This window comes from Salvelinus fontinalis, chromosome 17 (assembly GCF_029448725.1).
Source record: "Salvelinus fontinalis isolate EN_2023a chromosome 17, ASM2944872v1, whole genome shotgun sequence".
In the NCBI taxonomy this organism is placed as follows: Eukaryota; Metazoa; Chordata; class Actinopteri; order Salmoniformes; family Salmonidae; genus Salvelinus; species Salvelinus fontinalis.
Window position 1 is genome coordinate 18,703,197 of NC_074681.1, and position 25,734 is coordinate 18,728,930.

Consider the following 25,734-nt stretch of genomic DNA (forward strand, 5'->3'; position numbering starts at 1 on the left):
TGAAAACCAGGTGTGTATGAAAACAAGACAAGACAAATGGATATATGAAAAATGGAGGGGCGATGGCTAGAAAGCCAGTGACGTCGATCGCCGAACGCCGCCCGAACAAGGAGAGGAGCCGACTTCTGACAGATACTCAATTTCCGCTGTGGGGCTTTGCAGCTCATTCAGGGTTATCATTGGTCTCTTTGTTGCCTCTCTGATTAATGCCCTCCTTCCCTGGTCCATGAGTTTTGGTGGGCGGCCCTCTCTTGGCAGGTTTGTTGTGGTGCCATATTCTTTACATTTTTTATAATGGATTTAATGGTGCTCCGTGGGATGTTCATTTTATTATAACCCAACCCTGAGCTGTACTTCTCCACAACTTTGTCCCTGACCTGTTTGGGAGAGAGAGGCAACAAAGAGACCAATGATAACCCTGAAGGAACTGCAAAGCCCTGAAGGAGCTGCAAAGCTGAAGGTTCACCTTCCAGCAGGACAATGACCCTAAGCATACTGCTAAAGCAACACTTGAGTGGTTTAAGGGGAAACATTTAAATGTCTTGGAATGTTTCACAATAAAAAATATTCTGCATCTTCAAAGTGTTAGGCATGTTGTGTAAACCAAACGATACAAACTCCCCAAAAATATATTTTAATTGCAGGTTGTAAGGCAACAAAATAGGAAAAATGCCAAGGGGGGTGAATACTTTCACAAGCCATTGTACGTTCCTTTTTGGTACTTCTTGTTGTTCTGTTGTGTGTTCTATGTGTTTTCTCAGGCTGACTGGGTGAACCATGTGATGTATATAGGCATTATTCAGTTTATGACAAACAGACCAAGGTCTCAGTCAGAACATATTTACAGAGAGAGAGAGAGAGCGAGAGAGAGAGAGAGAGAGAGAGAGAGAGAGAGAGAGAGAGAGAGAGAGAGAGAAAGAGAGAGATGTTACTGAGGACTATTCATCCCACTCAGGACATGGTGTATTACTCTTAAGTCATTGGATCAGTATAGTGGCAGGACTGAGAGGAGAGAGACAGAGGGAGGACTGAGAGGAGAGAAACAGAGGGAGGACTGAGAGGAGAGAGACAGAGGGAGGACTGAGAGGAGAGAGACAGAGGGAGGACTGAGAGGAGAGAGACAGAGGGAGGACTGAGAGGAGAGAGACAGAGGGAGGCGTGAGAGAGAGAGACAGAGGGAGGCGTGAGAGAGAGAGACAGAGGGAGGACTGAGAGGAGAGAGACAGAGGGAGGCGTGAGAGAGAGAGACAGAGGGAGGACTGAGAGAGAGAGACAGAGGGAGGCGTGAGAGAGAGAGAATGAGGAGAAATAAAGGATGGAGTAAGTAGAAAAGAGAGGAGAAAAAGTTTGAGATACCCCTGTGGGGAAATAGTGTGTGTGTGTCCATGTGTTCTTACGTGTGCAGGGCATAGATGCAGGGTCAGTCTCAGAGCGGTAGTATCCTGGGTTGCAGTCACAGACAGTAGCCCCCGCCTTCTCTGAGTGACTGTGTGGAGGACACTCAGAACATGCTCCGTCTGTAGACACAGCTCTGTAGAAACCAACCTTACACGCTGCAGAGAGACAGATTCAAGGACTTGTCCTTCTGTCAACAAATGCATTGACATACTACTTAGTTTGACATAACCCCCATGGTGTGTGTGTGAGAAAGGTGGGGCTAACAGTGTTTGTGTGTGTGTGTGTTTGGGGGGGAGATGATGACAGAATGACACACTCATCAGCATAGGAAGTATTCCTATAGGAATGTCCCTGTAATTACTCTGTAATTACCTCTAATGCTCTCTCTCTATCTCTCTCTCTAATGCTCTCTCTTTAATGCTCTCTAATGCTCTCTCTTTCTAATGCTCTCTAATGCTCTCTCTTTCTAATGCTCTCTAATGCTCTCTCTTTAATGCTCTCTAATGCTCTATCTTTCTAATGCTCTCTCTTTCTATTGCTCTCTAATGCTCTCTCTTTCTATTGCTCTCTAATGCTCTCTCTTTCTAATGTTCTCTAATGCTCTCTCTTTAATGCTCTCTAATGCTCTCTCTTTCTAATGCTCTCTAATGCTCTCTCATTAATGCTCTCTAATGCTCTCTAATGCTCTCTTTCTAATGCTCTCTTTCTTTCTAATGCTATCTTTCTTTCTAATGCTCTCTCTCTAATCCTCTCTCTCTAATCCTCTCTCTCTCTTTCTAATGCTCTCTCTAATCCTCTCTCTCTCTCTTTCTTTCTAATGCTCTCTCTAATCCTCTCTCTCGCTCTCTCTAATGCTCTCTTTTTCTTTCTAATGCTCTCTCTCTAATCCTCTTTCTCTCTCTCTAATGCTCTCTGTCTTTCTTTCTAATGCTCTCTCTCTTTCTAATGCTCTCTCTCTTTGTAATGCTCTCTCTCTCTAATCTCTCTAATGCTCTCTCGCTTTCTCTCTAATGCTCTCTCTTTCTAATGCTCTCTTTCTAATGCTCTCTCTCTTTCTCATGCTCTCTCTCTTACTAATGCTCTCTCTCTCTAACCCTCTCTAATGCTCTCTCTCTCTTTCTCTCTAATGCTCTTTCTCTCTTTCTTTCTAATGCTCTCTTTCTTTCTAATGCTCTCTTTCTAATGCTCTCTCTCTAATCCTCTCTCTCTAATCCTCTCTAATGCTCTCTTTCTAATGCTCTCTCTAATCATCTCTCCCTCTAATGCTCTCTCTCTTTCTAACGCTCTCTCTCTAATCCTCTTTCTCTCTCTCTAATGCTCTCTCTCTTTCTAATGCTCTCTCACTTTCTAATGATCTCTCTCTCTAATCCTCTCTTTCTTTCTAATGCTCTCTCTCTCTTTCTCTCTAATGCTCTTTCTTTGTAATGCTCTCTCTTTCTAATGCTCTCTCTCTCTCTTTCTTTCTAATGCTCTCTCTCTAATCCTCTCTCTCTCTAATGCTCTCTCTCTTTCTTCCTAACGCTCTCTCTCTAATCCTCTTTCTCTCTCTCTAATGCCCCTTGCTTTCTTTCTCTCTAATACGCTCTCTCTTTCTCTCTAATGATCTCTCTATATCTTTCTTTTTCTAACGCTCTCTCTAATACTCTCCCTCTCTTTCTCTCCAATCCTCTCCCCCTCTTTCTCTCTAATCCGCTCTTTCTTTCCCTCTGTGCTCTATTTCTTTCTCTCTGATGCCCTCTCTTTCTCTCTAATACTCTCTCTCTCTTTCTTTCTAATGCTCTCTCTTTTGCTCTCTTTCTCTCTAATGCTCTCTCCCTCTCTTTCTAATGCTCTCTCCCTCTCTTTCTAATGCACTCTCCCTCTCTTTCTAATGCATTCTCCCTCTCTTTCTAATCAGCATAGGAAGTATTCCTATAGGAATGTCCCTGTAATTACTCTGTAATTACCTCTAATGCTCTCTCGCTATCACTCTCTCTCTCTCTTTCTCTCTAATGCTCTCTCTTTCTCTCTAATGCTTCTCTCTTTCTAATGCTCTCTCTTTAATGCTCTCCAATGCTTTCTCTTTCTAATGCTCTCTAATGCTCTCTCTTTAATGCTCTCTAATGCTCTCTCTTTCTAATGCTCTCTTTCTTTCTAATGCTCTCTTTCTTTCTAATGCTCTCTCTCTAATCCTCTCTCTCTAATCCTCTCTCTCTCTCTTTATAATGTTCTCTCTAATCCTCTCTTTCTCTCTTTCTTTCTAATGCTCTCTCTCTAATCATCTTTCTCTCTCTCTAATGCTCTCTCTCTCTTTCTAATGCTCTCTCTCTAATGCTCTCTCTAATGCTCTCTCGCTTTCTCTCTAATGCTCTCTCTTTCTAATGCTCTCTCTCTTTCTAATGCTCTCTTCCTCTCTTTCTAATGCTCTCTCTAATTCCCTCTCTCTACCACTCTCTCTCTAATGCCCCTCTCTCTCTCTCTCTCTCTCTCTCTCTCTAATGCCCTCTCGCTCTTTCACTCTAATGCTCTCGCTCTAATGCCCCCTCTCTCTCTCTAATGCTCTCTCTTTCTTTCTAATAATCTCACTCTCTTTCTAATGCTCTCTCTATTTCTCTCCAATGCTCTACCTCTTTCTTACACTCTAATAATCTCTCTCTCTTTCTAATGCCCTCTCTATTTCTCTCCAACGCTCTCCCTCTTTCTTTCTCTCTAATAATCTCTCTCTCTTTCTAATGCCCTCTCTATTTCTCTCCAATGCTTTCTCTTTCTTTCTCTCTAATAATCGCTCTCTTATGCTCTAATGTCCTCTCGCTTTATTTCGCTCTAATCCTCTCTAACGCTTTCTCTCTTTTTTCTAATGCTCTCCAGTACTCTCTCTCTTTCTCTCTAACTAATGCTCTCTCTCAAATTCAAATTCAAGCTGCTTTATTGGCATGAAAAACATTGTGTCAATATTGCCAAAGCAAAAATGTATACAATATACATTGTAATAAAATAAAATAATAATATAAAATGGTCGTAAATAATAATACACAATTAAATACAAAAAAAACAACAATATAGTAGAAAAATATAAAAAAATATATAAAAATCTAAACATGGAAAATGAAACTTTAACTTAGAACTAAATAACTGTCATCTTCACCATTACATCCGTACTACAACTACCATCATCATTACCACCACCACCACCATCATCATTATTACTACTACCACCACCACCACCATCATCATTATTACTACCACCACCACCACCACCATCATCATTACTATTACTACCACCACCACTACCATCATTACTACTACTACTACCACCACCACCATCATCATTACTACTACTACAACTACCATCATCATTACTACCACCACCACCATCATCATTATTACTACTACCACCACCACCACCATCATCATTACTACTACCACCACCACCACCATCATTACTACTCCTACCACCACCACCATCATCATTACTACCACCACCACCACCATCATCATCATTACTACTACTACCACCACCACCACCACCATCATCATTACTACTACTACCACCACCACCACCATCATTACTACTACCACCACCACCACCACCACCATCATTACTACTCCTACCACCACCACCACCACCACCATCATTACTACTACTACCACCACCACCATCATCATCATTACTACTACCACCACCACCACCACCATCATCATTACTACTACCACCACCACCACCATCATCATTACTACTACTACCACCACCACCATCATTACTACTACCACCACCACCACCACCATCATCATTACTACTACTACCACCACCACCATCATCATCATTACTACTACCACCACCACCATCATCATCATTACTACTACCACCACCACCACCATCATTACTACTACCACCACCACCACCACCACCATCATTACTACTCCTACCACCACCACCACCACCATCATTACTACTACTACCACCACCACCATCATCATCATTACTACTACTACCACCACCACCACCACCATCATCATTACTACTACCACCACCACCACCATCATCATTACTACTACTACCACCACCACCATCATTACTACTACCACCACCACCACCACCATCATCATTACTACTACCACCACCACCACCACCATCATCATTACTACTACCACCACCACCACCATCATCATTACTACTACTACCACCACCACCATCATTACTACCACCACCACCACCACCATCATTACTACCACCACCACCACCATCATCATTACTACCACCACCACCACCACCACCACCACCACCATCATCATTACTACTACCACCACCACCACCACCACCATCATTACTACTACTACCACCACCACCATCATCATCATTACTACTACCACCACCACCACCACCATCATTACTACTACTACCACCACCACCATCATCATCATTACTACCACCACCACCACCACCACCACCATCATTACTACTACTACCACCACCACCATCATCATTACTACTACCACCACCACCACCACCATCATCATTACTACTACCACCACCACCACCACCATCATTAAACTGCTATCATTGCCATCACCCTACTACCCGTACCACTACTATTTGGAATGATAAACAACAATAATAATAGTAATAACAATAATAGTAACAACAATATTAACAATAATGCTAATAATAAGTAAGTTACTATTTACTATGTAGATGTTATTATTCAGTGTCCCTCAGGCTATGGCAGGCAAATACATATTTGGCCGCAAGAGAAGCCATTGAAGCCCATGAGTATTTTTAGTTTTTCCTCTGGGTTTAGTAAGTTAAAATTTGGAATAAATGTTGTAACGATTCTCCTCTTCGTCTGAGGAGGAGTAGGAAATATCGGACCAATGTGCAGCGTGGTACGTATCCATAATATCTTTTAATGAGAATTAATACAAAATACAAAAAGAACAACAGAATCAAAATGAAAACCGAAACAGGAAAACCGAAACAGTCCCGAATGGTGCAAACACTGAAACGGAAAACAACTACCCACAACCCATAGTGGGAAAACAGGCTACCTAAGTATGATTCTCAATCAGAGACAACGAACGACAGCTGCCTCTGATTGAGAACCATACCAGGCCAAACACAGAAATACAACAACATAGAAAAAAACATAGACTGCACACCCCAACTCACGCCCTGAACAAACTAAAATAGAGACATAAAAAAAGGAACTAAGGTCAGGACGTGACTGTACCACCCCTCCAAAGGTGCGGACCCCGGCCGCAAAACCTAAACCCATAGGGGAGGGTCTGGGTGGGCATCTGTCCACGGTGGCGGCTCTGGCGCGGGACATGGACCCCATTCCACCATAGTCTTGGCCCACTTAAGTGGCGCCTTTGGAGCGATGACCCTCGCCGCCGACCTCGGACTGGGGACCCTTGTAGCGGGCCCCGAATAGACGGGAGACCCCGGCAGCTCCTGACTGACGGGCGGCTCCGGCAGCTCCTGACAGACGGGCGGCTCCGGCAGCTCAGGACAGACGGGCTGCTCCGGCAGCTCAGGACAGACGGGCTGCTCCGGCAGCTCAGGACAGACGGGCGGCTCCGGCAGCTCAGAACAGACGGGCGGCTCCGGCAGCTCAGGACAGACGGGCGGCTCCGGCAGCTCAGGGCAGACGGGCTGCTCCGGCAGCTCAGGGCAGACGGGCGGCTCCGGCAGCTCAGGGCAGACGGGCGGCTCCGGCAGCTCAGGACAGACGGGCGGCTCTGGCCTGGAGAGAGAACCTGGAGGGAGGAGACAGAGAGACAGCCTGGTGCTTGGGGCTGCCACAGGACCCACCAGGCTGGGAAGACCTACAGGAGGCCTGGTGTGTGGAGGAGGCACCGGATGGACCGGGCTGTGGGGGAGTACTGGAGCCCTGGTGCGCAGCCTTGGCACCACTCCTCCAGGCTGGATGACCACTTTAGCCCGGACCCTCCAGAGAGCAGGCACAGGTTGAACCAGGCTGTGGGTGAGCAGTGGAGATCTGGTGCATACTACTCACACCTCTCCCTTAGGCTCAATGCCCACATTCGCCCGGCACGGGCGGAGCGCAGGCATAGGACGCACTGCACCCTCCCAGCGCCCCGGAGACACAGCACTCAGAGCAGGATTCCCTGGGCCGAAACGGCGTACCGGAGACCAGACACGCTGAGCCGGCACAACACGCCCTGGCTGGATGCCCACTCTCGCATGGCACTTGCGGGGGGCTGGCCTATAGCGCTCTGGGCTATGAGCGCGTACTGGCGACACCGTGCGCTCCACCGCATAACACGGTGCCTGACCAGTACAGCGCTGCTTTCGGTAAGCACGAGGAGTGGGCTCAGGTCTCCAACCTGACTCCACCACACTCCCCATGTTCCCCCTCCCCCAATTTTTTGGGGGGCTGCCTCTCGTGCCTGTGGCGCTGCCGTGCTACCTCATATCGCCGCCGCTCAGCTTTCGCTGCCTCCAGCTCTTCTATGGGGCGGCGATATTCCCCAGCCTGTGCCCAGGGTCCCTTACCGTCTAGTATCTCCTCCCAAGTCCAGGAGTCCAGAACCCTCTGCTCCTGGTTACCACGCTGCTTGGTCCTTTTTTGGTGGGTAGTTCTGTAACGATTCTTCTCTTCGTCTGAGGAGGAGTAGGAAATATCGGACCAATGTGCAGCGTGGTACGTATCTATAATATCTTTTAATGAGAATGAATACAAAATACAAAAAGAACAACAGAATAAAAATGAAAACCGAAAGAGTCCCGAATGGTGCAAACACTGAAACGGAAAGCAACTACCCACAACCCATAGTGGGAAAACAGGCTACCTAAGTATGATTCTCAATCAGAGACAACGAACGACAGCTGCCTCTGATTGAGAACCATACCAGGCCAAACACAGAAATACAACAACATAGAAAAAGAACATAGACTGCCAACCCCAACTCACGCCCTGACCAAACTAAAATAGAGACATAAAAAAAGGAACTAAGGTCAGGACGTGACAAATGTAGTCATTTCTGTGAATAATGAATCTCTTGGTGAGGAATATTTCTCACAGTAAAAGAGAAAGTGCATCTCTGTTTCTACCTCCCCTGTCAGGCAGTGACCACATACACGCTACTCTTTGGGTCGCCATGTCTTTTATGTCTGCCGGTTTCTATTGCCAATTGGTGGTTACAGCCTGTACTTGGTAAGGACCTGTCTCTGCTTCATATCTCTGACAGAGTAGAGATAATCAGCCAATTCATATTCTTTGTTTAGGGTCAGATAGCAATTTAGTCGGCTTCGGGATTTTGTTTCGTTTTTCCAATGTTGTAAATTGAGTCATTTGATTGGTTCATGATTTTGTTTATTTGAATGATTTCTTTTGAAGCAGTGCTGGTGTCAGCTTGGTTGGTTAGGTCCAACACTAGCTGACTGAGAGGGCTCGTTTCTGGGCTCAGCTCTTGGGTTTGAAGTGCTTTAAATTGCAGACTTGAATTTAGATGTAGCCAAGATTTTAATGAACTTTTAAGAATTTTAATTACCACTGGAAAGCGGCCCAATTCTGCCCTTCATGCATTAGTTGGTGTATTTCTCTGGACTTGAATTTTCCAACAGAATTCTGCATGTAGGGCTTCAATTAGATGTTTGTCCCACATATTAAAGTCCAGTTTGAGTGGCCCCCAAACCTCACTTCCGTAAAGAGCTATTGGTAGGATTACACTGTCAAATATTTTGGTCCTAATTGGGATGTTGATATTGAATAATTAAATTTGTATTGCATACAGTGCTCTGCAGGCTTTTTCTTTGAGAGCATTCACTGCCATATTATAGTTTCCCGATGCAGATATGGTCAGACCAAGTTGTTGATCAGGGTGAATTTATATTTGTATTTCTGACATCTGTTTATTTTGTGAAAAATCATGATTACATTTTTTTATTTATTTACTGCCAGGGCCCAATTATGGCAATATTGTTCTAGAATGTTAAAGTTCTGTTGAAGACCTTCTTTGGTTGGTGATAGAAGTACCAAATCATCAGCATATAGCAGGTAGTTCACCTCTGTGTGAGTCCTGGGGCTGGAGAATGGTCCAACATATCTGCTAATTCATTGATATAAATGTTGAAAAGATTTGGACTCAAACTGCAGCCTCGTCTCACACCTCGACGTTGTGATAATAATTCTGTTCTTTGGTTTGAAATTTTTATTGCACACTTGTTTTCTGTGTACATACATTTTATTAAGTAATACACCTCAGCACCAAGCCCACTTTGGAGAATTTTGTAGAATAGCCCTTCATGCTTTATTGACTTTAAAAAGCATTCGATCATATTTTTATTTGACCTTTATTTAACTAGGCAAGTCAGTTAAGAACAAATTCTTATTTTCAATGACGGCCTAGGAACAGTGGGTTAACTGCCTGTTCAGGGGCAGAACGACAGATTTGTACCTTGTCAGCTCGGGGATTTGAACTTGCAACCTTTCGGTTACTAGTCCAACGCTCTAACCACTAGGCTACCCTGCCGATATTTGCCAAGCAAAGATTTTGGCCGCATTTTTTTGGTGGACTTGTTTATTAATTATTGTGTGTAAGGTTGGTCAGGGGAGGGGAAAAAGGGGAGAAAGCCAATTAGAATTTTTTTCTTGATAAAAGGTTTGAATTCTTGAATTCAAAATGCTACCTTTCCCAAGTTGCTGTTTACGCAAATTCCCCTGTAATTATTGGGGTCTGATTTGTCTCCACTTTTGTGCATAGGGGAGATGAGCCCCTGGTTCCAGACATCAGGGAAACAGCCAGAAGTTAAAATGTTGAAATATTTAAGCACAGCATTTTGCAACTCAGGTGTGCTGTTTTCCAGCATTTCATTTCTCTCTCTAATCCTCTCTATCTAACTAATGCTCACTTTCTCTCTAATCCTCTCTCTATCTATCTAATGCTCACTTTCTCTCTAATCATCTCTCTATCTATGTAAAGCTCACTCTATAATCCTCTCTCTATCTAATGCTCTCTCTCTAATGCTCTCACTCTCTCTCTCTCTCTAATGCTCTCTCTCTCTAATGCTCTCGCTCTCTCGCTCTAATGCTCTCGCTCTCGCTCTCTCGCTCTAATGATCTCGCTCTCTCACTCTAATGCTCTCGCTCTCTCTTTCTCTCTCTAATGCTCTCTCTCGCTCTAATGCTCTCTAATGCTCTCTCTCTCTAATTCTCCCTCTCTAATGCTCTCTCTCGCTCTAATGCTCTCTCTCGCTCTAATGCACTCTAATGCTCTCTCTCTAATTATCTCTCTCTCTCTAATGCACTGTCTCTTGCTCTAATGCTCTCTATCTCTCGCTCTAATGCCCTCTCTCTCTCTCGCTCTAATGCCCTCTCCCTCTCGCTCGAATGCTCTCTCTCGCTAATGCTCTCTCTCTCTAATGCTCTCGCTCTCTCTCTCTAATGCTCTCGCTCTCTCTCTCTCTCTAATGCTCTCTCTCTCTCTCTAATGCTCTCTCTCTCTAATGCTCTCGCTCTCTCTCTCTAATGCTCTCGCTCTCTCGCTCTAATGCTCTCGCTCTCTCTCTCTCTCTCTAGCTCTAATGCTCTCTCTCTCGCTCTAATGCTCTCTAATGCTCTCTCTCTCTAATTCTCTCTCTCTAATGCTCTCTCTCGCTCTAATGCTCTCTCTCGCTCTAATGCTCTCTAATGCTCTCTCTCTAATTCTCTCTCTCTCTCTCTAATGCTCTCTCTCTCTCGCTCTAATGCTCTCTCTCTCTCTCGCTCTAATGCCCTCTCTCTCTCGCTCTAATGCCCTCTCCCTCTCGCTCTAATGCTCTCTCTCGCTAATGCTCTCTCTCTCTAATGCTCTCGCTCTCTCTCTCTAATGCTCTCGCTCTCTCTCTCTAATGCTCTCGCTCTCTCTCTCTAATGCTCTCGCTCTCTCTCTCTAATGGTCTTGCTCTCTAATGCTCCCGCTCTCTCTCTCTCCAATGCTCTCTCTCTCTCTCTAATGCTCTCTCTCTCTCTAATGCTCTCTCTCTCTCTCTCTCTAATTCTCTCTCTCTCTCTCTAAAGCTCTCGCTCTCTCTCTAATGCTCTCGCTCTCTCTCTCTAATGCTCTCGCTCTCTCTCTCTAATGCTCTCGCTCTCTTTAATGCTCTCGCTCTCTCTCTCTAATGCTCTCTCTCTCGCTCTAATTCTCTCTCTCTCGCTCTAATGCTCTCTAATGCTCTCTCTCGCTCTAATGCGCTCTCTCGCTCTAATGCTCTCTCTTGCTCTAATGCTCTCTCTCTCTCTCTCTCTCTCTAATTCTCTCTCTCTCTCTCTCTCTCTCTCTCTAATGCTCTCTCTCGCTCTAATGCCCTCTCTCTCGCTCTAATGCCCTCTCTCTCTCGCTCTAATGCCCTCTCTCGCTAATGCTCTCTCTCTCTAATGCTCTCGCTCTCTAATGCTCTAGCTCTCTAATGCTCTCGCTCTCTCTCTCTAATGCTCTCTCTCTCTAATGCTCTCGCTCTCTAATGCTCTCTCTCGCTCTAATGCTCTCTCTCTCGCTCTAATGCTCTCTCTCGCTCTAATGCTCTCTCTCGCTCTAATGCTCTCTCTCACTGTAATGCTCTCTCTCGCTCTCTCTCTAATTCTCTCTCTCTCTCTCTCTAATGCTCTCTCTCGCTCTAATGCCCTCTCTCTCGCTCTAATGCCCTCTCTCGCTCTCTCTAATGCTTTCTCTCTCTAATGCTCTCGCTCTCTAATGCTCTCGCTCTCTAATGCTCTAGCTCTCTAATGCTCTCGCTCTCTCTCTCTAATGCTCTCGCTCTCTCTCTCTAATGCTCTCGCTCTCTTTAATGCTCTCGCTCTCTCTCTCTAATGCTCTCTCTCTCGCTCTAATGCTCTCTCTCTCGCTCTAATGCTCTCTAATGCTCTCTCTTGCTCTAATGCGCTCTCTCGCTCTAATGCTCTATCTTGCTCTAATGCTCTCTCTCTCTCTCTCTCTCTCTCTAATTCTCTCTCTCTCTCTCTCTCTAATGCTCTCTCTCGCTCTAATGCCCTCTCTCTCGCTCTAATGCCCTCTCTCTCTCGCTCTAATGCCCTCTCTCGCTAATGCTCTCTCTCTCTAATGCTCTCGCTCTCTAATGCTCTAGCTCTCTAATGCTCTCGCTCTCTCTCTCTAATGCTCTCTCTCTCTAATGCTCTCGCTCTCTAATGCTCTCTCTCGCTCTAATGCTCTCTCTCTCGCTCTAATGCTCTCTAATGCTCTCTCTCGCTCTAATGCTCTCTCTCGCTCTAATGCTCTCTCTCGCTCTAATGCTCTCTCTCGCTCTCTCTCTAATTCTCTCTCTCTCTCTCTCTCTAATGCTCTCTCTCGCTCTAATGCCCTCTCTCTCGCTCTAATGCCCTCTCTCGCTCTCTCTAATGCGTTCTCTCTCTAATGCTCTCGCTCTCTAATGCTCTCGCTCTCTAATGCTCTAGCTCTCTAATGCTCTCGCTCGCTCTCTCTAATGCTCTCTCTCTCTAATGCTCTCGCTCTCTAATGCTCTCGCTCTCTCTAATGCTCTCGCTCTCTCTAATGCTCTTGCTAATGCTCTCTCTCTAGCTAATCCTCTCGCTCTGTAATGCTCTCTCCTTCTTTCTCTCTAATTATCTCTCTAATCCTCTCTTCCTTTCTCTCTAATCCTCACTCTCTTCCTTTCTCTCTAATCCTCGCTCTCTTCCTTTCTCTCTAATCCTCGCTCTCTTCCTGTCTCTCTAATCCTCGCTCTCTAATGCCCTCTCTTCTAATGCTCTTCTCTCTAATCATCTTGCTCTTTCATGCTCTCTCTCTCTAATGCTCTCTCTTTCTAATGCTCTCTTCTCTCTAATCCTCTCGCTCTTTCATGGTCTCTAATGCTCTCTTTCGCTCTAATGCTCTCTCTTTTGCTCTCTCTCACTATTCCACATCTATTGCTGCTGCGTCTCACACTCTGCTGCTGACATCGCCTCTCAATTCAAGGGGCTTTATTGGTATGGGAAACATATGTTTACATTGCCAAAGCAAGTGAAATGGAAAAACAAGTGAAATGGAAAAACAAAAGTGAAATAAACAATCAAAAGTGAACAGTAAATATTACACTCACACAACTTCCAAAATAATAAAGAAATGTCAGAAGACATATTATGTCTATTTACAGTGTTGTGACGATGTGCAAATAGTTGAAGTAAAAAAAGGGAAAATTAATAAACATAAATATGGGTTGTATTTACAATGGTGCTTATTCTTCATTGGTTGCCTTTTTCTTGTGGCAACAGGTCACAAATATTGCTGCTGTGATTGCACACAGTGGTATTTCAGCCAATAGATATGGGAGTTTATCAAAATTGGATTTGTTTTCTAATTCTTTGTGGGTCAATGTAATCTAAGGGAAACATGAGTCTCGAATATGGTCATACATTTGGCAGGAGGTCAGGAAGTGCAGCTCAGGTTCCACCTCATTTTGTGGGCAGTGTGCACATAGCCTGTCTTCTCTTGAGAGCCAGGTCTTCCCAGGGCGGCCTTTCTCAATAGCAAGGCTATGCTCACTGAGTCTGTACATAGTCAAAGCTTTCCTTCATTTTGGGTTCAGTCACAGTGGTCCGGTATTCTGCCACTGTGTACTCTCTGTTTAGGGCCAAATAGCATTATAGTTTGCTCAGTTTTTTTGTTAATTCTTTACAATGTGTCAAGTAATTATCTTTTTGTTTTCTCATGATTTGGTTGAGTCTAATTGTGTTGCTGTCCTGGGGCTCTGTGGGGTCTGTTTGTGTTTGTGAACAGAGCCCCAGTTCCAGCTTGCTTAGGGGGCTCTTCTCCAGGTTAATTTCTCTGTAGGTGATGGCTTTGTTATGGAAGGTTTGGGAATCACTTCCTTTTAGGTGGTTGTAGAATTTAACATGTCTTTTCTGGATGTTGATAATTAGCGATATCAGCCTAATTCTGCTCTGTATGCATTATTTGATGTTTTACGTTGTACGCAGAGGATATTTTTGCAGAATTTTGCATACGGAGTCTCAATTGGTGTTTATCTTATTTTGTGAATTCTTGGTTGGTGAGCAGACCCTAGACCTCACAACCATAAAGCGCAATGGATTCTATAACAGATTCAAGTGTTTTTAGCCAGATCCTAAATGGTATGTCACATTTTATGTTCCTTTCGATGGCATAGAAGGCCCTTATTGCCTTGTCTCTCAGATCGTTCACAGCTTTGTGGAAGTTACCTGTGGCTGTGATGTTTAGGCCGAGGTATGTATTGTTTTTTGTGTGCTCTAGGGCAACTCCAGATGGAATTCGTATTTTTGGTCCTGGCAACTGGACCTTTTTTGGACCACCATTATTTTTGTCTTACTGAGATTTACTGTCAGGGCCCAGGTCTGACAGAATCTGTGCAGAAGATCTAGGTGCTGCTGTAGGCCCTCCTTGGTTGGGGACAGAAGCACCTGATCATTAGCAAACAGTATTCATTTGACTTCAGATTCTAGTAGGGTGAGGTCGGGTGCTGCAGACTGTTCTAGTACCCTCGCCAATTCGTTGATTTATATGTTGAATAAGGTGGCTGCATCCGTGTCTCAACCCACGACCCTGGGGAAATATATATATTTTTTGCCAATTCTAACCGCACACTTGTTTGTGTACATGGATTTTATGATGTCGTATGTTTTTCCCCCAACACCACTTTCCATTCATTTGTATAGCAGACCATGCCAAATTGAGTCACCAAAAGCATGAGAAGATGTTACATTTGTTTTGGTTTGTTTGTCAGTTAGGGTGTGCAGGCTGAATACGTGGTCTATCATACGGATTTGGTAAAAAGCCAATTTGACATTTTCTCAGTACAGTGGTTCCTCCTTTAAAAGTTGCCAGCTTGCACCGCAGGACTTAGAGGGACCCAGCGTCACGGATTCATTGCTCCAGACCACCACAAGGGGGAGTTAGAACACCATTATACATTTGGGTCCTAAGGTTTTTATATGACCAATCATATCGAGTGGTTCCAATGACGAAGTTGACACGAGCCATCCGTCCCTGGTGACTTTCTTCAGCAAAGATGGCTGACAAAACATTACGGTGGAAGCAAATGTAAGTAATTATAACATCATAATGAGTCAAGCAAAAAATGTACACTTGAGAGGAATACGTTAGTTAACGTAGAGACAAATGATTGTGCATATTTTTTTGTCATAAAGTTAATTTATGAAAATCGCTATTTATCAAGTTAGCTGTCTAGCTAATGTTAGCCAGCTAGCTAGCTGGTGTTATTACATGAGTATGACATTGCAATTCATGTTGTTTAATGTTTTAGTGACTCCTGAGAAAACCAGCAACAGTGGATGCAAAGAATCTATCTAGCTAAAGCATTTACTGCAAATTGAATGTACAATTGTGTAAGCTTGCCTTTCCGTGCAATGCAGCTGAAGTAACATAGCTAGCTAACTATTTACTTGCTTATTGTGTAGTGGAGGATAAAAATAACTGTATGCCTATGGATGTGCAGTATGACGCAACTTTTAAAGGAGGAACCACTGTACATTGTTTTCACTGAGGAAATGTACAAGTCTGCTGTTAATGATAATGCAGAGGATTTTCCCTAGGTTGCTTTTGACGCATATTCCACGGTAGTTATTGGGGTCAAATTTGTCTCCACTTTGTGGATTGGGGTTATCAGTCCTCTCTCTCTCTCTCTCTCAAACACAAAGGAATGCTTTAAAGATTGTTATAGTTTTTTTATAGCTCAATTAAGCACTGATAGCATAAAAACACGCACACACAGACACAGGTGTGAGGGGTGGCGAGTCCTCTTCTGGGTGTGCCGGGTGGAGATTATAAGAGTGCATCAAATCAAATGTTATTGGTCGGATACACATATTTATCTGATGCTATTGCAGGTTTAGTGAAATGCTTGTGTTCCTACCTCCAAAAGTGCAGTAATATCTAACAAAAATGTCCATTAAGGCCGACTCGTTCTTCAAGATGTTCAAACGTTCATAGATGACCAGCAGGGTTAAATAATAATCACAGTGGTTGTAGAGGGTGCAACACGTCAGCACCTCAGGAGTAAATGTCAGTTAGCTTTTCAAAGCCGAGAATTCAGAGGTTGAGACAGCAGGTATGGTAGAGAGAGAGAGAGAGGGGGAGAGAGTTTATGGCTGCACATCCCTTTCTTATTCTCTCCCTCTTCATTCTCTCTCTCCCTCTCTGCCACCTGGCAGGGTGGGATGGAGACAAAGCCAGCTCACAGCATTGTGTCCTGTCTTCCTGCTACACCTCAATAGCTCACAGTATGCCAAAATGTATGCCAGTATGGTTGTATGTGTGCCAGTGTGTCTGTGCATGTGTGTGAGTATGTGAGAGACAGAGACTGTGTGTGTGTGTGTGTGTGTGTGTGAGAGAGAGAGTAAGTGTGTGTTTTTGTTATGTCAATGGCAGGTCAGGTATTGCGTGTCTCCTTGATTGACAGCTCCGGGGGTCATCCATCAGTCTCAGAGAGACAGGAGACCCGCCCCCTGATAAGATCCTGCAGGGCAGGAATGCACACAGTGACAGAGGAGGAAGGACAGTAGATACCCACACACACTGTAAACAGTCAGTTTCTTGGCTTTTGTATCCAATCTCCTGATGAGAGCAGCTGAAGCTGCCAGCCAAGCAGGTAGGGGGGAGACAACCAGGCCTCCAGTATCCGGTCTGGAGCTTGAAGTCATGAGCTCTGCTGGTCGGCTACTGTGTTGCAACTTAGCCCGGCCAAAAGCCCTGGTCTGCACTAGAAAGCCCTGGTCTGCACTAGAAAGCCCTGGTCTGCACTAGAAAGCCTAAATAAATTGCGATCGGCAGATTTTTTTCGATGTTGTTTTGGGCTTTAAAATTAGTTTATGATCAAGTTCGATCCCCACAGTGAATTATGTTAAAGTTCGCTACAAAATTTGATATTTAATTAAATAGTGATCCATTCTAACTACTAGATATTTAATTAAATAGTGATCCATTCTAACTACTAGATATTTAATTAAATAGGGATCCATTCTAACTACTAGATATGTAATTAAATAGTGATCCATTCTAACTACTAGATATTTAATTAAATAGTCATCCATTCTAACTACTAGATATTTAATTAAATAGTCATCCATTCTAACTACTAGATATTTAATTAAATAGTCATCCATTCTAACTACTAGATATTTAATTAAATAGTGACACGTTCTAACTACTTAATATTTAATTAAATAGTCATCCATTCTAACTACTAGATATTTAATTAAATAGTGATCCATGCTAACTACTAGATATTTAATTAAATAGTGATCCATTCTAACTACTAGATATGTAATTAAATAGTGATCCATTCTAACTACTAGATATTTAATTAAATAGTCATCCATTCTAACTACTAGATATTTAATTAAATAGTGATCCATTCTAACTACTAGATATTTAATTAAATAGTGATCCATGCTAACTACTAGATATTTAATTAAATAGTGATCCATTCTAACTACTAGATATGCAATTAAATAGTGATCCATTCTAACTACTAGATATTTAATTAAATAGTGATCTATTCTAACTACTAGATATTTAATTAAATAGTGATCTGTTCTAACTACTAGATATTTAATTAAATAGTGATTCATGCTAACTACTAGATATTTAATTAAATAGTGATCCATTCTAACTACTAGATATTTAATTAAATAGTGATCCATTCTAACTACTAGATATTTAATTAAATAGTGATCCATTCTAACTACTAGATATGTAATTAAATAGTGATCCATTCTAACTACTAGATATTTAATTAAATAGTGATCCATTCTAACTACTAGATATGTAATTAAATAGTGATCCATTCTAACTACTAGATATTTAATTAAATAGTGATCCATTCTAACTACTAGATATTTAATTAAATAGTGATCCATTCTAACTACTAGATATTTAATTAAATAGTGATCCATTCTAACTACTAGATATTTAATTAAATAGTGATCTATTCTAACTACTAGATATTTAATTAAATAGTGATATGTTCTAACTACTAGATATTTAATTAAATAGTGATCCATGCTAACTACTAGATATTTAATTAAATAGTGATCCATTCTAACTACTAGATATTTAATTAAATAGTGATCCATTCTAACTACTAGATATTTAATTAAATAGTGATCCATTCTAACTACTAGATATTTAATTAAATAGTGACACGTCCTCCCGTGTGGCGCAGGGCACTGCATCGCAGTGCTAACTGCGCCACCAGAGTCTCTGGGTTCGCCCCCAGGCTCTGTCGCAGCCGGCCGCGACCGGGAGGTCCGTGGGGCGACGCACAATTGGGCTAGCGTCGTCCGGGTTAGGGAGGGTCTGGCCGGTAGGGATTTCCTTGTCTCATCGTGCATTAGCGACTCCTGTGGCGGGCCGGGCGCAGTGCGCGCTAACCAAGGGGGCCAGGTGCACGGTGTTTCCTCCGACACATTGTACGGGTTGGAGGCGCGCTGTGTTAAGGAAGCAGTGCGGCTTGGTTGGGTTGTGCTTCGGAGGACGCATGGCTTTCGACCTTCGTCTCTCCCGAGCCAGTACGGGAGTTGTAGCGATGAGACAAGATAGTAATTACTAGCGATTGGATACCACGAAAATTGGGGAGAAAAGGGGATAAAATTTATTTAAAATTAAAAAATAAATAAAATAAAAATAGTGACACGTTCTAACTACTAGATATTTAATTAAATAGTGACCCATTCTAACCACTAGATATTTAATTAAATAGTGATCTGTTCTAACTACTACATTTGTCTTCACACAGGACCACGTGCTGACACAGACCAATCACGGGCCGGCAGGCTATGAGGAGGCACGCTCTCACTCTCAGGCAGGATGAAAACAACTACATCGACCATGATCCTGTGCTAGTTACAGCCACTTTCACCATGATCCTTAGCGATTTTTTGGTGCCATTCAGCAATATGACATGCTTCAAACTGACTATGTACTAGTTTTAATTTGTAGGGGGCCAGGAGTCCCTACAAGAATAGTAAACATACAAACAAACAAACATTTGACCAACTGAGGACATTTTGTTATTTTGTTTTGTAGTCAAATGCTATTCATAGGGGGTTTAGGGTTAAGGTTAGAATTAGTGTTAGAATTACGTTAAGGGTCAGGGTTATTAGCTAGGGTTAGGAGCTAGCGTTAGGTTTAGGTTAAGGTAAGAGTACGGTTAGGTTTAGGGAAAATAGGATTTGAATTGGACTGAATTGTGTGTCCCCACAAGGTGTGTGTGTGTGTGTGTGTGCATGTGTGTACGTGCATGTGTGCGTACATATGTGTGTGTGTGTGCACGTATGTGTTGGTGAGAAAGGATCTAATCCTGGTTTAGGTAGGCCTGACAGACAGACGTCTCACTCTCTCAGAGTAGTCATATACAGTATAATATCCAACCCTTACACAGATGTCCTGAAAGTGTTGAACTACACCACTCACTGTGTGTCAATGCAGAGGTGTTGACACACGTCTCCTTTGAGGAAAATCATAGTTCATCTGGTTAGGAACTCTGGTTTAGTTCACAAGAGCTGCAGGCAGGTAGTAGCAGAATAGAACAGGTATTAAGGAATCAGATGAAGATTTAGGAGCTGTATTGTGTTACAATTTACAAGAATACCTTGACCATAGAGCAGTGATTGGGACAGCCTTGGGTTTACTACTCCACAATGGTTAACTCTGAAAAACATCTAATTTTCCCCAGGTCTAACGGGCACCCATAACTCCCTCTGATGTCCATCCTGCCCTCATGTATCGCTCCATCTATCCATCACTCTGTGTCCCTCCCTCTATCCAGCACCAAGACAGCTGACACACTGGAACAGTCATGGGCACTTCCGACTCAAGAGAAAGACAGAATCTCAACCCTGCCACAGCAGGTGAATGCAAGCATTTACCAGGACTGTGCCTCAAAACCAAATATTTACCTGGCCCACCACTCCACCTTGGACTAAAACAGCCTTTATGACCAGGTCCACCTCTACAAGGCAGCAGTGCCCACCTTTGCTAGGACCCTGAAGGACATCACCCTCAACCGCAGCCCCAGCACCTCATACAGGAGCAATAGAGAAATGGACACCATGCCCAGACCAGTGAGACACCCTCCCAGAAATGCAGCCCGAAGAGGAGGAGCATGGATTGAACCAAAACGCAGCTTCTGAAGTTGACATATTTATTTACAGAAAAGACGAAAACACGAACTTCACTATAAACTAACAAAACAACAAACGGAGTAGACAGACCTGGACGACGAACTTACATAAACACGAAGAACGCACGAACAGGGAAAATAGACTACACAAAATGACGATGTACAAAACAAACCGAACAGTCCCGTATGGTGCGACAAACACTGACACAGGAGACAACCACCCACAACGAACACTGTGAAACAACCTACCTAAATATGACTCTCAATTAGAGGAAAACGCCAAACACCTGCCTCTAATTAAGAGCCATACCAGGCAACCCTTAAACCAACATAGAAACAGAAAACATAGAATGCCCACCCAAACTCACGTCCTGACCAACTAACACATACAACAAACTAACAGAAATAGGTCAGGAACGTGACACCAACCCAAAAAGGCCTGTCGTTTTGATGGTATCCTCAATGAAATGATGAAATAAATAGACGACAAACTTCAATTTTCTATACTTAAACTCTTTAACATCATCCTCAGCTCTGGCATCTTCCCCAATATTTGGAACCAAGGACAAATGTGATCTTAATAACTACCGTGGGATATGTGTCAACAGCAACCTTGGGAAAATCCTATGCATTATCATTAACAGCAGACTACAACAATACAAAAGCTAAGTCTTCTCATGCTTTGTTGATTTCAAAAAAGCTTTTGACTAAATTTGGCCTGAGAGTCTGCTATAAAAATGTATGGAAAGCGGTGTTGGGGAAAAAACTTGCAACATTATAATATACATGTACACGAACAACCAGTGTGTGGTTGAAATGTGCAAAAATACACACATTTCTTACCACAGGGCCGAGGGATGAGACAGGGATGCATGTTACGAATCCCGCTGAGGATGGTGCCTCTTCCCTTTCGGGCGGCGCTCGGCGGTCGTCGTCTCCGGCCTACTAGCTGCCACCGATCCCCTTTTCTGTTTTCATTTAGGTTTGTCTAATTGGTATCACCTGTTTTGTGTTTAGGTTAGGGTGTTATTTAAACCCAGTTGGCCAGCCGACTTTGTGCGGGCTTGTTATTCTGTTTGTTGTGGTGGTGATTTTGTATCGTGGATTCTGTCCTATTTATGTTGGACAGTATTTTTGACGCGCCCTTTGTTGTGTGGCGTAGCCGTCTCATAGATTATTTCTGGTTGAAATAATAAATTCCACTTGCTCAGAACTACCCTGCTCTCTGCACCTGACTCCTTCATTTCACCATTGGAATTTTGACAGAAGCCCGCACCCACCATGGAGTCAGCAGAAGCAGCAACCACCCCTCTTCCATCGATGGAGGAGCGTGTCCTCCATCACACCGCCGTTCTCCATAGGATCGGGTCGGCGATGGATATGATGATGGAGAGGATGGAGCGATGGGAGAGGAGTGGTTTCCCGACGTCTACCCCAGCTCCTTCAGGGACGTCGCAACCTACTCCTTCCACGTCAGCGTCTGGTTCAGGCGCGTTGCGTCTCGCGCTCCCGAGGGAGTACGACGGAGCGGTGGCTGGGTGCCAGGGGTTTTTGTTCCAGTTGGAGCTCTACTTGGCTACTGTTCATCCGACTCCCTCGGGAGAGGAGAATGTTAGCCTCCTCATCTCCTGTCTGACGAGTAGAGCCCTGGAATGGGCTAACGCGGTCTGGAACGGCCCAGACTGGGTTTGAGACCCCTACCCAGAGTTCACCCGCCGCTTTCGGGCCGTATTTGACCACCCTCAGGAGGGCCGAGCGGTGGGTGAGCGACTGTTCCACCTCAGAGTGCGCAAGACTTCGCGTTGGAGTTCCGGACCTTGGCTGCTGGTGCGGGTTGGAATGACAGGGCCCTGATGGACCATTACCAATGTAGCCTTCGGGAGGACGTCCGTCGGGAGCTAGCTTGTCGGGACACTACACTCTCCCTCGATGAGCTTATTGACATGTCAATACGACTGGACAACCTGCTAGCTGCCCGCGGGCGTTCAGAGGGGGTCCTGTCAGTTCCACCTCCCAGCCCTCCCGCTCCAACTCCGATGGAGTTGGGAGGGGCTGCATCTAGGGGGGCCGGAGGAGGTGGCTTCTCTTGCACCTATTGTGGCCGAAGAGGACACACTTCGGACCGGTGATGGAGGAGTGCCTCTGGGAGTAGAGATGGCAGGCGGAATACTTCTCGGCCACCCCAGGTGAGTAGGCACAAGACTCACTCAGAGCTTCCTGTCGGTCACATGTTTTTGGTTATTTTTTTCCCTGCGTTTTTCCCCTCTCTCCAGCATAAGGCGCTAGTCGACTCAGGCGCAGCTGGGAGTTTTATGGATCGCGGACTAGCCCGTAAGTTGGGTATTCCGTTGGTGCAGATAGACCCTCCTTTCCCTGTGCACTCCTTAGATAGCCGACCGCTAGGGTCAGGGCTGATCAGGGAGGCCACGATTCCGCTGGACATGGTAACGCAGGGGGATCGTAGGGAGCAGATTAGTTTCTACCTTATTGATTCACCTGGGTTTCCAGTGGTGTTGGGGGTTCCCTGGCTATCCATTCACAATCCTCTCATTTACTGGAGACAGGGAGCTCTTCAGGGGTGGTCAGAGGAGTGTTCAGGTAGGTGTGTGGGAGTTTCCATCGGTGCCACGTCGGTGGAGAGTCCAGACCAGGTTTCCACTGTGCGCATTCCCCCAGAATATGCCGATTTGGCTATCGCTTTTAGTAAGAAAAAAGCGACCAAATTACCACCTCATCGATGGTGGGATTGCGTGATAAACCTCCAGGAGAACGCTGCACTTCCCAGGAGTCACGTGTACCTATTGTCACAGGAGGAGACGTTGGCTATGGAGACATATGTCACGGAAGCTCTGAGACAAGGGTTCATTCGGCCCTCCATGTCACCCGCCTCCTCGAGTTTCTTTTTTTGTGAGAAAAAAGGAGGGAGGACTGCGCCCGTGCATTGATTATCGAGGTCTCAATTCAATCACAGTGGGATTTAGTTATCCACTACCTCTCATCGCTACGGCGGTGGAATCATTCCACGGAGCGCGTTTTTTCACAAAACTGGACCTCAGGAGCGTGTATAATCTGGTGCGTATTTGGGGAGGAGACGAGTGGAAAACAGTGTTTAGTACCACATCAGGCCACTATGAGTACCTCGTCATGCCGTATGGGTTAAAGAATGCTCCAGCCGTCTTCCAATCCTTTGTAGATGAGATTCTCAGGGACTTGCACGGGCAGGGTGTGGTAGTATATATTGATGACATCTTGATCTATTCTGCCACACGCGCCGCGCATGTCTCCCTGGTGCGCAGTGTCCTTGGGCGGCTGCTGGAGCATGACCTATACGTCAAGGCTGAGAAATGTGTGTTCTCCAAACAAGCCGTTTCCTTCCTGGGTTATCGCATTTCCACCTCAGGGGTGGTGATGGAGTGTGACCGCATTAACGCCGTGCGTCATTGGCTGACTCCGACCACGGGTAAAGGAGGTAGAGCGGTTTTTAGGGTTTGCCAATTACTACCGGAGGTTTATCCGGGGTTTTGGCCAAGTGGCGGCTCCCATTACCTCACTGCTGAAGGGGGGGCCGGTGCGTCTACGGTGGTCGGCCGAGGCAGAGGGAGCCTTCAACCAGTTGAAGGCACGGTTTACTGAGGCTCCCGTGTTGGCGCATCCGGACCCTTCATTAGCGTTCATAGTGGAGGTGGATGCGTCCGAGGCTGGTGTTGGAGCCGTGCTATCACAGCGCTCGGGCACGCCACCGAAGCTCCGTCCCTGTGCTTTCTTTTCTAAGAAGCTGGGTCCGGCGGAGCGGAACTATGATGTGGGGGACCGGGAGTTACTAGCTATGGTAAAAACCCTGAAGGTGTGGAGACACTGGCTTGAGGGGGCTAAATACCCTTTCCTCATCTGGACTGACCACCGCAATCTGGAGTATATCTGAGCGGCGAAGAGACTGAATCCGCGTCAGGCTAGGTGGGCCATGTTCTTTACACGCTTTAGATTTACGATCTCTTATAGACCAGGTTCCCTCAACACTAGGGCCGACGCGCTGTCCCATCTCTATAACACCGAGGACCGGCCCATCGATCCGACTCCCATCCTTCCAGCCTCTTGGCTGGTGGCCCGGTGGTATGGGAGGTGGACGCGGATATCGAGCGGGCGTTGAGGGTAGAACCTGCGCCTTCTCAGTGTCCGACTGGCCTTACGTACGTACCGCTTGGTGTCCGTGATCGATTGATTTGGTGGGCTCACACACTACCTTCTTCGGGGCATCCGGGGATTGAGAGGACAGTGCGGGGTCTTCGGGGGAAATACTGGTGGCCCACCTTGGCTAAGGACGTGAGACTCTATGTCTCCTCCTGTTCGGTATGCGCACAGAGTAAGGCTCCTAAGCACCTACCAAGAGGGAAGTTACAACCCCTCCCGGTTCCACAACGGCCATGGTCTCATCTATCGGTAGATTTTCTGACTGATCTTCCTCCATCTCAGGGGAACACTACTGTTCTGGTCGTTGTGGATCGGTTCCTTAAGTCCTGTCGTCTCCTCCCATTGCCTGGTCTCCCTACGGCCCTACAGACTGCGGAGGATCTATTTACCCACGTCTTCCGGCATTACGGAGTGCCGGAGGACATCGTATCTGATCGAGGTCCCCAGTTCACGTCCCGGGTGTGGAGGGCGTTTATGCAGCGTCTGGGGGTCTCGGTCAGCCTCACCTCTGGGTATCACCCCGAAAGTAATGGGCAGGTGGAAAGAGTGAACCAGGAAGTGGGTAGGTTTCTGAGGTCGTATTGCCAGGACCGGCCAGGAGAGTGGGCAAGGTACGTTCCGTGGGCAGAGTTGGCCCAGAACTCACTCCGCCACTCATCAACGAACATGTCGCCCTTCGAATGCGTACTGGGGTACCAGCCGGTCCTGGTCCGTGGCATCAGAGCCAGACCGACGCTCCTGCGGTGGAGGAATGGGTACAGCACTCTAGAGAGACCTGGCAGGACTCTCTCAGGCAGGCCAGTGAACGGCAGAAGAGGAGCGCTGACCGCCACCGCAGTGAGGCCCATGTGTTCGCACCAGGGGACAGGGTCTGGCTCTCGGCCCGAAACCTGCCCCTCCGCCTGCCCTGCCGGAAGCTGGGGCCGCAGTGTGTGGGGCCATTTAAAGTCCTGAGGAGGATAAACGAGGTGTGTTATAGGTTACAACTTCCCACTTACTATCGTATTAACCCCTCGTTTCATGTGTCTCTCCTC

General features: G+C 45.3%; 1 protein-coding gene across 1 annotated transcript in view; it reads right to left on the reverse strand.

The window, feature by feature from the left end:
* Positions 1-25,734, reverse strand: part of LOC129813907 (ephrin type-A receptor 4-like) — a 66,266-nt gene that overhangs the window by 24,614 nt on the left and 15,918 nt on the right. The window contains exon 5 of the mRNA XM_055866516.1: positions 1,398-1,553. Within this exon, the coding sequence (XP_055722491.1) occupies positions 1,398-1,553 (156 nt within the window). The remainder of the gene's footprint in view (positions 1-1,397; positions 1,554-25,734) is intronic.